This window comes from Eretmochelys imbricata, chromosome 24, assembly GCF_965152235.1.
Source record: "Eretmochelys imbricata isolate rEreImb1 chromosome 24, rEreImb1.hap1, whole genome shotgun sequence".
In the NCBI taxonomy this organism is placed as follows: domain Eukaryota; kingdom Metazoa; phylum Chordata; order Testudines; family Cheloniidae; genus Eretmochelys; species Eretmochelys imbricata.
Window position 1 is genome coordinate 10,130,935 of NC_135595.1, and position 13,131 is coordinate 10,144,065.

Consider the following 13,131-nt stretch of genomic DNA (forward strand, 5'->3'; position numbering starts at 1 on the left):
AATGAGTGACAACTGCAGGAGGGTGTGGGAGTCTTTCCATGGTGTGCTGTTAATCCAGCCCAAGATGAGTGGAGACTATGCAGTCATGATGTCTTGTGGTCATGCAATATTGGACTATTCTAGCTGAGCTGTTCAGAGGCACCCACTGGAGCAATCATGATCCTCTAAACACTTTCAAGCAACGGTAACTAAGACCGTCCTCTGGCACTTGAGTTCTCAGCATTGCCAGCCCCAACCATTCAAAAGCCATGGACCAGGTCCCCCCAGACCACAAGATTGTTTTAAAATTAGTGAAATTTTAAATAATTTGAGTGATTTTTATTGGCCTTCTGGTTTTTTAGCCTTGAGCTCTTCTCAGTGACCATTGTTAAGAACTGAAAGTGGAGGTTCTCTTGTAACCACCTGGTTGCAGGAGTTGGGGCTTTAAGAAAAATACCAAATATCATGAGACTAGTAAAATTGCAAGAGTTAGAAGTACAGACCCCTTAATCCAAGGGCAGCTCCCACAGTTCAGTCCATGGGGAGTCTATTCTTTTTCAGACTGTTGCCCTTTGTGCAGGGAAACAAACTGAGCTGTGATATCACTGGCTGGTTCAGAGCATCCACAGGAACTCCTTGTGCCATGCAATCCGGGTATGGGTTTGGCAAGAGCCCCATTTTCAAATCTCTAGAGGTTGTCCTACAGCCTTTAAGGCCCTATGCACAGTTTGCTCTTTCCTTCCAGGCAGGGGTATCTCTAGGATGTTGCGAGAGCAGCAGTGGTTGGCTGGAGTATAAACATGTTGGATGCTGGCGTTTGTTATGCAGCAGTGATTGATGGGAAGGCTGGCACACTCAGTGGGGAGTTATCTACTATCCCTGGTACGCTAAATAGCACGTCAGTGCATAGGAGTGGTGGTGTGATGACATGCAGGTAACACAACGGCTGTTTAGGTAGCACTCTCCATGCTGTCCTGAGTGCTGGCTGTACCTCTGCAGTGGTATACTCTCCCTCCTACCAGCCTAATAAATACTTTGAGGTGCTGTTGTATTGAGCGAGATTAGGAGCTTAAATATATTTGGGTAGAATAAACATGCCATCTTTTGAATCAAATTTTATGTAAAGAGCTTTGGAGTCCTTGGATGGAAGGTACCTAAGGTACAGGTACGAAGTGCTGTATTGGTGGTTATCCAGCACCTCATCTGAAGGGAAATTTCACTCAATTTCTTTGTGCTCAGAGTCCTTCACAGTTTTTCTCCAGCATTTCATAAAGCAGAATGGCAATGGATCTGGTGCCCTGGATACCCACCTCTGCCTGCCTAGTAATGAATTGGACATGGGTCTGAAAAGGTCCCAGGAATGTCATTGACTTGCCCTTGCTGGGCAAGTGAAGCTGCATTATGCAGGTCTTTATCCTTGCTTCTGCTTAGCAACCGTTCGGGGTGAAAAATTAAAAGACTGGGTGACCTGAAACCATGGCTACTTTAATTTTTTCAGCATGCCTGTTCCATCATGTGCTGTTTGTAGTTTTAGAGCAGAATGACTCATTTGACCCTTCTTGGGTCAATTATGTGTGTCTGTCTGTCCCCACCCTGGTTCTACATCAGCTATTGGCACTGCCTGTGAACTAGTAAGTACTCTCCAACTCCCAGGAACCAGTTTGTAAGGATTGTCATTTACTATGTGTTCATACAGTCCCTATCACAGTGGGGCCTGTCCTGGTGGTGTCATTTAAATGTTAGCCACCTATTTATATTATGGTATGTGGGAAGGGGCAGCTGGCATCTTAATTTTTAAGTGTACTGTGGTAACACCCACAGATTCTAAGCTGGATTGGAGCCTCAATGTGCTGGGTGCTGCACAAACAGCATAAGAATGGCATCCCTATTAGTGAAAGAGCTTAGAAGTGTCTCTAGTGCGTTGAGATGGCACTGTGGTGCCAGATTTAAATGTACTGGATCAGGCTTAGGCAAGTGTGGGAGCAGCCAGGCATTTATCATACAGAGATTAAATGATGTCTTAATCACCGATTCAGAGTTGTAGCCATTGTGCTGTATTACAAACATGCCCAGAAGGCTTCAGAGGTTATTTCCTGGCAGCTATGTGTAAACCCTGGGGAATAGGCTCAATATTTGCCTTTCAGAAACCCTAAACCATCTTATCCTGTTGGGCTGAATGAAATTCAGGGCTGGCACATAACCTACTCTTACAGACTAGACTGTGACTGCCTGGTATTTAAAGGTCAATCGGCTCAAGGGAACTTCTGCTTTTCAGGAGCAGCTCTGACTTTCTAGTCCCGAGAAGTGGGACTGGGAACAGGGCAGTGGTTTATGATGCAGTACGAATGGATGGGTCTCTGGGAGCTGGCCACTAGGAGCCCTTTCAAGTTCAGTTGTATTGATTCTCTTGCCTGTAGAGTTGAACTCTTTATGGATCTAACATTGGAATGTGGTGAGGAAACTGCATGGAAAAACAAAAGGAGTACTTGTGGCACCTTAGAGACTAACCAATTTATTTGAGCATAAGCTTTCGTGAGCTGCAGCTCACTTCATCTGATGCATAGCTCACGAAAGCTTGTGCTCAAATAAATTGGTTAGTCTCTAAGGTGCCACAAGTACTCCTTTTCTTTTTGCAAATACAGACTAACACGGCTGTTACTCTGAAACATGGAAAAACAGTAACTTCTTTTTTTTTTTGGTACTGCTGAAATGCCTAGAGGTCCCAACCAAAACTGGGCTCTTGTTTTGCTAGGCAGTGTATGTACACACAGTCTCTGCCCTGAAAAACTTAAAATCTAATAGGACAGAGGGGTGGGAAGGGAAGTAGAGGCACTGAAGAAAGGTGATTCTCTCGAGGTTAGAGCAGGTCAGCAACACAGCCTGGTATAACCCAGGAGTCCTGATTTCCAGTTTAGACCAATCTGCTAGTCCACACTACCTCTCAGAACTAGTGCATCAACATATGCTGTTGTGTAGACATGCTGAAACCAAAACACACTGGGTATCCTCCTTTCCAAACCTATTTATGTCACTGCTGATGATCTGTAAAAGCCATAGGGTTAGTTTGGCATTTCCTGGTTCAGCTAGCCTGTTTGTTTCAAAGAAAAAAAACAAAGAATCTCCCAGTTTGCTGAGCAGACAAACAATGAGACTTCCAGGCCTCCTTCCTTTACACTTTTAAACAGTGGCCTCTTGAATTGTGCTGTCTCAGCGGGAGGCCTCTTATAAACTGGGTTACCCTTGATTGCTGAGAGATGCCTATCATTTGTGTGATGGAGAGGTTTGGATCTTCCTGGGAAGTGCCTGAGGGGAGACAGATTAATTACAAAACAGGGCTTTGCTCTCTACCTTTGTTATCAGCTGGAATCTGGATGCAGGAGCTCTGAAAAATACCAAGTAAAATCTCAACTCCTTTGTCCTCCCTCTCCTCAGCTTGCAGCAGGATTCTCACTCTACTGATCAGTCAGTTCATGGTAACATTTTACTTTTAATTAACAGCCTCTTGTTTTACATCCACAATCGATTCCTGGCACAGCTGAGATGGCAGCTGCCTGGGTGGAAATGTGTGCCTGCATGTTGAGAGAGTTAATGGTCTCAATCCTGTTTATTACGGGGCAGATTGGTTGATGCCCCTTTGAAAGTTTGCCCCCCAAGATCTTCATACTTGAAGGGTTATAAAGCACAGGGGCAGACTTTCATTTTCTTCCTTGAGTGACTTTTTAGGTGCCTCTTAGTTCTCTTGTGCTGGAGGGGCTCCCTTAGTGGGCTAAGCCCTGGGGTTTAAAATACCTACTCCTTGGAACTCCAGGTTCAAATCCTCATGGGGGTCAATGCAGCCACTTGTCCTTCCAAGATCCTTAGATTTTCACTTGGACCTGGTATTTCTTCCCTCTTAGTGCAAGAGGAGGGACAGATGCTGCCTAGGCTATGGTCTGGTGTGCCATCACTATTCAGGTCTAGCAAAGCCCTTCAGCAGATCAAGGCTCAGGGAGGCCTGAGGTCTTCGGTATTTCCATAATAAAAAAACCCCAACCCGCTATTCTGAAAAGCAGTAACCTCTTCTCGCACGGGAGCAGCAAGGGGCAAAAGCAAATTGCTTGTTCTGTTTCACAGCTCACTTTTAAAGATGAGTTGTAGGTATACTGGGGTCGGGGGTAAAGCAGAAGCTGCAGGGAGCTGATGGAAGTAATTTGTCATGGTACCTTACTGAATGAGGTCATTTCCTGTCCCAGAGAGAGAGTTGCTGCATCTCCTAGTTCACTAGGAGTTGCACCACCAGCTCAGTCCACCAGCCTGTGCTACCAGGATATTTATCCCTCCCCCCCTCCCCCCAAGGAATGCTCAAATCGATGCTTGAATGCATCCAGCACTGTTGCGTTTGCTTTGAACAAGGCTAGCTGCCGTACACAGGGCTGTCCCTAGACATTTTGGTGTCTTACGCAGCCCCTCTGCGGGAGGCATCCCCAGGCCTCTGTGGGGGGTGAGGGGGCAGGAGCAGGCTTGGGGGGAAACTGCCCCCCAGCACAAGCCCGCGGAGTGGGTTGGGGCCGGGTCGCTCCACTTCCTGTCGCCTGGTGAGTGCGGGGCAGGTCCATCACTGTACAGGAAGGTGCTCCCCCATCCGCCCAACTCCAGTGCATCTGGACCTCCCAGAACCCCCCAAGCCCTCCATACCCAAACCCCACTCCACTGAACCTCGATCCCTACATCTGGAGCCCACCTGCACCCAGACCACCCCCCACTGAGCTCCCTGCACTCAACCCCTCACCCTGACAAGCCCTCCCCCTCTGCACCACCTTGAGCCCCCACATCCAGACCCCTATGCCACTGATCCCCCACTAGCTGCACCCAGACCCCCACATCCTCAGCACCCAGACCTTCCTGCTGAGACCCTCGCACCCAGATCCCCAACCACTTTCACCTGGAAGCCCCTGCAGAGTCCCATTGCCCCTGTACCTGGGATCCCACCGACTGAGCAGCCTGATCCCAGATTGTCCCACACAGAATCCTCTCATCCGACTACAGGATCACCCCACATTGAGCCCCTCCACACTTGGTTGAGCCTGCCTGCCCCACACCTGGCGCAGAGGGGCAGGGTCCTAGGGTGTTTCTGGGGTAGGCCCAGACCTTGTGCTGTGTCAGGGTCGGATGCAGCCTTACCACTGAGTCTGTGCCCTGTGGGTGTGAGGTGGGGAGGCTGTACGATGATCTCCCACCTTCGTACAACCAGTGGCCTGTGCTCCCCAGTGCCATGCTGGAGCCTCTGCATTTATTTATTGATAAATAAAGCTTGCAGAATTTTAAAACGTGTGCAGAATTTTTAATTTTTTGGCACAGATTGCCCTCAGGAATAACAGGCAGATGCTCTTTAATGTAGCAGGCAAAGGCAGAATGCCAGATTTGAGGACTAGAAAGTGAAACTTGAAAAATTCAAACCGGAAACAAGGGGCACATTTTTAACAGTGAGAGGGCATATCGCCCACTGGGACAGTGAACCAAGAAGTTTGGTGGGTTCTCCGTCACTTGAAATCTTTAAATCATGATGATTGAGTGTCTTAAAATATATGCTAAAAGAAAAGGAGTACTTGTGGCACCTTAGAGACTAACCAATTTATTTGAGCATAAGCTTTCGTGAGCTACAGCTCACTTCATCGGATGCATACTGTGGAAACTCCTTTTCTTTTTGCGAATACAGACTAACACGGCTGTTACTCTGAAAATATATGCTGTAGCTCAGTTACAAGGTCTTGGACTTGAGACAGAAATTGCTGGGTGAAATTCTAAGGCCTGTGCTCTGCAGGAGGTCAGACTAGATGGCCACACTGGCCCTTCCAGCACTTAAAAATCTATGGTCCTGTGTCTTGTCTTCCAAAGAATAAAGAGTCCCTTATGCCACACAGGTTGCTATTAATGTAGTAAGATATCTCCTTTTGTATATACTGAAAAATGCCACTTCCGTGGTTCACATTCTGAAACATTAGTGCAGGACCAACCAGTGATGGATTTACTCCCACAAACATTTCTCTCAGGGAACTGTGGGGCAAGGCCACTGGTACAGCAGTCCTTGGAGGGTGTGCTATGTGCTATAATTTGGACCTAGGCACTGTGGCATGTCTTTATGGGTTATATCTGTTTGTTGTGAAATGGTGTCTTTGTGTTGTTGTGTAGACTCCAGACTACTGCTCAGGCTGAAACTCGCTGACTCAAAGAACCCCTACTTTGTGTGTCAATTCTGTTGACTGTCATCTAGCTGATTCAGTTTTCCATGTGATTAGTACTGCATATTACTGGTTTTCACTCTCTAGTTACTTAACTGACTTTAATCAATGACTAATTTGATTTGCCCCATTTCCAGCCTTTTGCTACCACTTAGCAGTCATTTTTTCAGACTGCTGCTTAGGTTTTTTTTCTGCCTGGTTCAATTTACAGCCATAATGTCCATTAACACTTCTTCATTTTACACCTCTCATTTCTCTCCTGACTTGCTGCCCCCCCCCCCATCCTGATCTTTGTCCCTGGTAGGCCAGCAATACTGATACAGTTAAAATCATTTAACTTAAGGTATACCAAAGAGCCAAAATGTAGCGAAACCTGATCATGGGACTTTAAAACTGTCTTCTGCTTACCCTAATCGTCATTGTGTCACAGGCCTGAACACTGCAAGAACCATATTTAGAGGCAGCTGTGAAATGTATAGCTTAACTTTGTGGTCAGGAAAAATAACAGGATACAGCTGTTAGGGAATTGTTTCTATCCTGGTAGATACTAGGCTAAGTCATAGTTTCTTAGCATTGCGACATAGAAGGAAATGTCATAAACATGGGTTTCAGAGTAACAGCCGTGTAAGTCTGTATTCGCAAAAAGAAAAGGAGTACTTGTGGCACCTTAGAAACTAACCAATTTATTTGAGCATAAGCTTTCCGATGCATTCGATGAAGTGAGCTGTAGCTCACGAACGCTTATGCTCAAATAAATTGGTTAGTCTCTAAGGTGCCAAAGTATTCCTTTTCTATAATCATGGGTGGCTCATGGGCAGATTTTGTGACCATTTAAATTGGTTATAAGGCCCCATCTACAGAGCAGCCCTGTCACTGTTCCCGGTTACAACATAGCTTTTCCTCAGAATAATCAAAGCATGGTTTACATTTGGTGGCGTTGACTGGATCTTGGCTGTTCCCGATGGACTGTGTAAGAGCCTTCGCAGACAGGGCTGAATCCTCCCAAGACCTGTCTCTACTACAAAGCGGAGCCATGATTTAGCTGTCACCCTGGTATGGTTGTGGAATCAGTTGGGCTTTAGATTGTGAACTTCCTAGGGAGGAACCCTGTCTTGTAAACCACCCCCACACTTATGACACTGTAGAAAGCCACCCCTTGTGAGAAGGGATTTAAGTATAAGAATACTTACAGATGGGGAAACTGAGGAACTTGTGTGAGTTGCCCAAGGCAGAGCCAAGACTAGCACTTAGCAATCAGGCATCCAAGACGACTGCCACTGTAGAAGCAGCCCGTCCACTTGAGGCACACACTAAATGTGTCAAGCTTCAGAAGCACACGAGATCACTAGCAAGTCTTGAATACTCATGCTGGTGGGGGGTGGTAACTTGTCTGCAAGTCGTAGGCATCTGGAGGAAACAGCTCCACAAGGAAACGTAAAACAAATGGGGAAGCAGGTACCATGAAAATCATTAAAAACCTGCCACACTGCTGGGGAGTGAGGACACCCATGCCAAAGCAGCATGAGTTCCCAGATATGGGGCCCTGTATAAAGTCCTGTCTTGTGTAATCTGTTCCGAACAGAGCTGGAAATGCAGAGCCTGATGACTAAAGACTGGGGATTGGTGCGGGGAGGTGTTTGAAAAATGCCAAGCTAAGTTTCATTTGACAGATATGGGCTAGGTTCCCTGTGAAACTCCTGAACAAAGTGGGGGCTGCGTGGGAGGAGACGATACAGAACAGGTGGAACAGGAAATTCCACCAGGCAGCCTATAGAAGTCAACTGAACTTCTCTCCCTTGTTCCACTCCACCCCCTCCCTGTTTAATGTACAGCTATCTCTTGGCTGGTTTTGGTTCTGATACACTGTTATTGCCCTTTAGTTGGGGACACAGTATCTTTCACATCACTTTACTGGCCTATTCCCTTCCTCCATTTTGGTAACAGCTTTGCTTGATTATTTTCTTCTGACAGAGCAACTGTTGGGGAAATTAAGATGTCGAACTTCATTAGCCTGTCTCAATCTTCTACTGCAATTAATTCAGATTATCTTGTCTATGCCGCTTGTGCTATGGATTGAAAATTAGCAGGGTAATAAATGACAATGTGGTGGGGTTGACTCCTGGGTAATAGTGACACGGCCAGATACCTAGATAACTGTCTAGTTGGGTGCCACAGGGTTGGGTCTTATCTCTAGAGAATTGCACAGGACTGGTGGCCTACGATTTGGGTTGTGTCCCTGGCTTTACACAACAAGATTGTGACAAGCCTAGGTAAGTCACGTATTGGTCTGGGGTATTGGGGATTTGTGTTTTGGTAGCATCTAGGAGCCTCAACGTGCTAAGCACTGTACAGACATGGAACAAAGACTATTCCTGCCCCAAACACCTGACAGTTCAAGTACCTCTGTGTGCTTCCATTGCTGCTTTATAAAACAGGGCCACTTGCTTACCCCATCCCATGGGGTTTGGAGAGACTTGGAGGCAGAGACTTGCCAAGCCATGTTGAGGGGATTTTGGATGCCCAGTGCCCATTCCAGTTAGTCCCTTAGGCAGCTTTGAGCATCTTAGTCTAAGCTCTCATGTTTGTAAAGCAGAAAATGCTGTAGATCTTACAAATTAAAGCTCTGCAATTGTCTTCTGTATGAGAGAAAAAGTATGTTAATGACATTCATATGATGCTAAATCAGGAGAAGTAGCAAACAGTAGCGAGGGCAGAGAAATAGCATAGGGGGACCCAAAGAGATTTAAAAACAAAAGGAGAATAATCTTATAAAACTGCAATCTAATCTGAGGTTAAACATATTCACTAGGAGCTAGAAACCTAGAGAGCAGTAATGCTGAGAGACCCAAAGTTCCTAGCAAACAGTGAAATAGGCATGCAGCTAAAAAGGCTAATGTTGTTTTAAGCTGTGTGGAAGCATCTAGTCTCAGGCTATGTCTACACTACAAGCACTTCAGCGGCACAGCTGCAATGCTGAAGTTATGCTGTTGTAGCATAGACATTTACAACAGTGACAGTTTGCTGTAGTAAATCCATGCTTTCATGAGGCAGTAGCTGAGTCTACAGTGTCTATACCAGAGTTTAAGTTGGCTTAACTATGTCTTTCTGCAACATAACTTGGTCGAATTGAGGTTTTAGGTGTAGACCAGGCCTTAGAAGCTCTCACTTTTCTGCTCTCTCTAACTCGGTGGTGTTACCATACCTGGAATGCTGTTTTCACTTTGGAAGGTGTAACACTTCCTGTATCTCACTTCCTGGAAGGTGTAACACCTGGAGTTCTCGGAGATGAGTGAGAAATTATCAGTGGTCCAAAGGGATGAGCAGAGGAAAGATTAAGAACTACTAGTTGACGCATTGCCAACTCTACATGGCTTTTGGCCTTTCTCACTTTATCCCTACATTTTCTGACCTCAATAAGGTAGCTTTCCTTGCTGATCCCTCCCATCTTCCACTCCTTGTAGGCTTTCTGCTTTTTCTTCATCACCTGTCTGAGATGCTTGCTCATCCAGCTTGGTCTACAACTCCTGCCTATGAATTTTTTCCCCTTTCTTGGGATGCAGGCTTCTGATAGTTTCTGCAACTTTGACTTGAAGTAATTCCAGGCCTTCTCCGCCTTTCGATCCACAAGTTCTTCAGTCCATATGACATATGAAGGAGGCCTGGAAAGATCTTTTTCCCACCCAAAAAACCTACTTTGTGCTTTTACCTTAACATCAGGGATGTCAAGTCAGGACTCCCCTGGTTTTGCTGCAGGCCTTCTAGGAGGTCTCAGGTGTTTGCTGTGAGCTTTGCATTAACTGCAGGAGTGAGAGTGTGGAACTTTTTAACAGAGGCTTCCTTTGTCCAAAATATTAGTCATAGATGCCTTGGGCTGTGTGGTCCGCCTGCCCCACCCTTTGGGAACTTGCCTCTCCCTCCCTGGGGAAGAGGAACCAGCCTGTGCACACTTCAGTCAGTTTTGGCTCTTTCTTGGTGGATCAGAGATAAGATGAGTGGTTTTGTGTGGGGAGGAGGAGTGCTGCTGAGACTGGGGAGGCAATCGGCAGGGGGTGGGCGGGGTACGCGCAATTGTTTAAAGAGGAAGTGGGGAAGAAATTTGTATCTGTCTTGTCTTCAGATTGTAAGCGCTTTGGGGCAGGGACTGTCTTCTGTACACTTGCAGTGTCTAGCCTAGTGGGGCCCTGATCCTTGTTCAGGGCTGTAAGGCCTTACCGAATACAAACATTTAACTTTGTCTTAACAAACACCAACCAGAAGCAAAGCTTGAAGCAGTCTGACTAAAAACCCCTTGGCAACTACTATAAGGCTAAGAGTTCTCCAAGAAAATGAGGTAGAAAAGAATGTTCTTAAGGTGTTGATCCTTCATAAGAGAGCTGAATCTCTGTGGGGTTGAGCTTGGCAGCTGTTCTGCTGGCTCTGGGATCACTTGGGTTCTGTGGTTTGTAAACAAACATCTATCCTAATCGTATTTTTTCTCCTTCCCATAGGGTCCTTGATATCTGCCCAGGTGATGGACAAAAAAACCATTCAAGTGCCTGAGAACGACTGTAAGTGTGGAGTGCTAAATTAATAGATTCAAAGGCCAGAAGGGCCACTGTGATCTAGTCAGACTCCCTTGATAACACAGGCCATAGGTCTTCCCTGAATTAATTGCTGTTTGAACTAGAGCTGATCTTCTGAAAAAACGATTGATTTAAAAATTGCCAGTGATGGAGAAGTTATGTTGATTGCTGCCCTGTGCAGTCAAGGTGTAGTTCCACCCACTGGCCTTTCCCAGCTGGGGAATGATCTCTCAGGGCTGGTCTACACTGAAAACTTACATTGGCAGAGCAACATCTCTGAGAGGTATGAAAAATCCACCCCCCTGAGAGATAGCTATGCCAGCCTAAGCCCCGGTGTAGACAGCACTAGGTGAATGAAGAATTATTCTGTTGACCTAGCTACTGACTTTTGGGAAGTTGGGTTAACTACAGTGACACGAGAATTCCTCCTGTCGCTGTCGTGTCTATGCTCAAGCTCTCAAACTGCTACTGTGGCCTTGCTTCCTTCGAGCAAAAGTCAGTGCAGTGATCTTTAGGAGCACTGATAGCTCTTAACTCACAAACTGCAAAGATTATCCCTGGATTGGTTCCTGCCAGCTGGTTTAGTTCAGTTGTTTTCAGCTTTGTGAAATGGGCCCTTGTAAAGCACCAGCTAATATATATAAAAACTGGTTTAGATGTGATTCTGTTTGCACGTATTGAACATGATCTAGTCATGACCACTTGTTCCTGAGATGCTGTAAGGTCAGTTCTTCAGCTTGGTGTCCATGTGGATTCCACTGCAGCTGCATGTGCATCTCGTCGGCATGAGTTCGGTTTCTTTTGAATAGCTGTGCTTGTTGGAACCGCTTATCTTCTCCCCGCTCTTTCCTGGCCCCTTCGTGCTCCTGTTTGAGGGCATAAAAGGCAGAGCAGACGCGATCCTCCCTCACTTCCCTTTGATGCCCATGGCGGCAAAACAGGACTGAGCGAGTGTCTGACCTAACTGTGAACACGGTTATTTTTTAATCAAATTTGTAAAAAAAATCTTCATCTTCATGCTCCTTTCATGTGGATATTTTAAAAAAAAAAAAGTTACTGAGGAACCCTTCCCCCTGCCACATCTCATGGCAGACTTCAAAATCTGCCTATCAAGGATGGACACAGTCAAGGCAGCTTCTGCCTGTGGGAGAGCCACCTCCTGGATGGGTGCTCTGTGGTCAAGTCCTTTTCATCCAGGGTCATTCTGCTCAGGCTGCATATGCTGGAGCAGTTCACATGTGTCACTTAAGACACAAGTGATGGCCACTACCACTGTGAGGCTAGTTAAGCAGTTATCGGCCAGCGCTCTCTTGAGCATAGGGCATGCTCCAGGATCGAGCGCTGAGAAGAAAGCGAAGAGAATATTGGCAGAGCTGGCGCAAGTGACTACGATGCCAATCACTTCCATATTGGCAAAGGCCTCTGCACTGAAAGCCGCGGTACTGACACTCTTGGCAAGGACAGCCCTGGTGTCCGCATCGGTCACTCTGGCGCTGGCCTCCCAGGCAGTAAAGCTGGCATGCGTGCCCGTACATAAAGATGAGACGCACTCGTGGGACTGGACAGAGCCCATATATAGCACCAAACTTGAAGGAAGGTCCCAGAAGGAGGGAACAAAACCTCTATTCAAAGGCCAGAGCATCTGAATCCTTGACACAGGCTATGAGGGACCCAGCACCAATCTTGGCACAGTTCTGGATGTGACATTTCCCTGTGCGGTCCCAATGGCACATTGCCTGATGACACTGCTGTTGGAAGAGATACTCCTCCTTGCTCAAATTGAGTAAAGAGCTCCCTCTTCCTTAGGAGAGAGAACCTGTAACCGGAGTTGCAGGGGGGCCACCTGAGGTCACTCAATTAGGGTGAACCCCAGAGAATGGGGCAGACAGCCCCAAAGCTGGTGGATATTCCAATACCTACATTTACCAAACTAGCACAAAACAGCTTCTATAACACCTCACTGGTTACCCAGAAGCCAACAACACAGTTCCCGTAAAGCAACCCAGCCTTAGGCCTCCACCCAGACACGCAAGTCAAATATAATGAGGATTACTGAAAATCTTATTCATCACATAAATTTCTACTGAAAGCTTATGCTCAAATAAATTTGTTAGTCTCTAAGGTGCCACAAGTCCTCCTTTTCTTTTTGCGGATACAGACTAACACGGCTGCTACTCTGACACCTACCTCCCAAGAGTTTTCAGAATTTGTGCACAGGTTATAGTCCAATGTTTACATTCAGGGTGGTCCAGTCAGGACTAGGATCTCAATCTTGGGTTTAAGCTGCCCCTGCATGAAGCATCAATCAGATCTGAGATAAAAAGGATTGGGACCCAAGGCATCTTTTTGCAGTTAGGAGTCCTTAGGTGAAC

At 46.4% G+C, this 13,131-nt stretch overlaps 1 protein-coding gene across 1 annotated transcript in view; it reads left to right on the forward strand.

The window, feature by feature from the left end:
• Positions 1 to 13,131, forward strand: part of F11R (F11 receptor) — a 49,864-nt gene that overhangs the window by 16,758 nt on the left and 19,975 nt on the right. Inside the window, exon 2 of the mRNA XM_077841080.1 lies at positions 10,685 to 10,744. Within this exon, the coding sequence (XP_077697206.1) occupies positions 10,685 to 10,744 (60 nt within the window). The remainder of the gene's footprint in view (positions 1 to 10,684; positions 10,745 to 13,131) is intronic.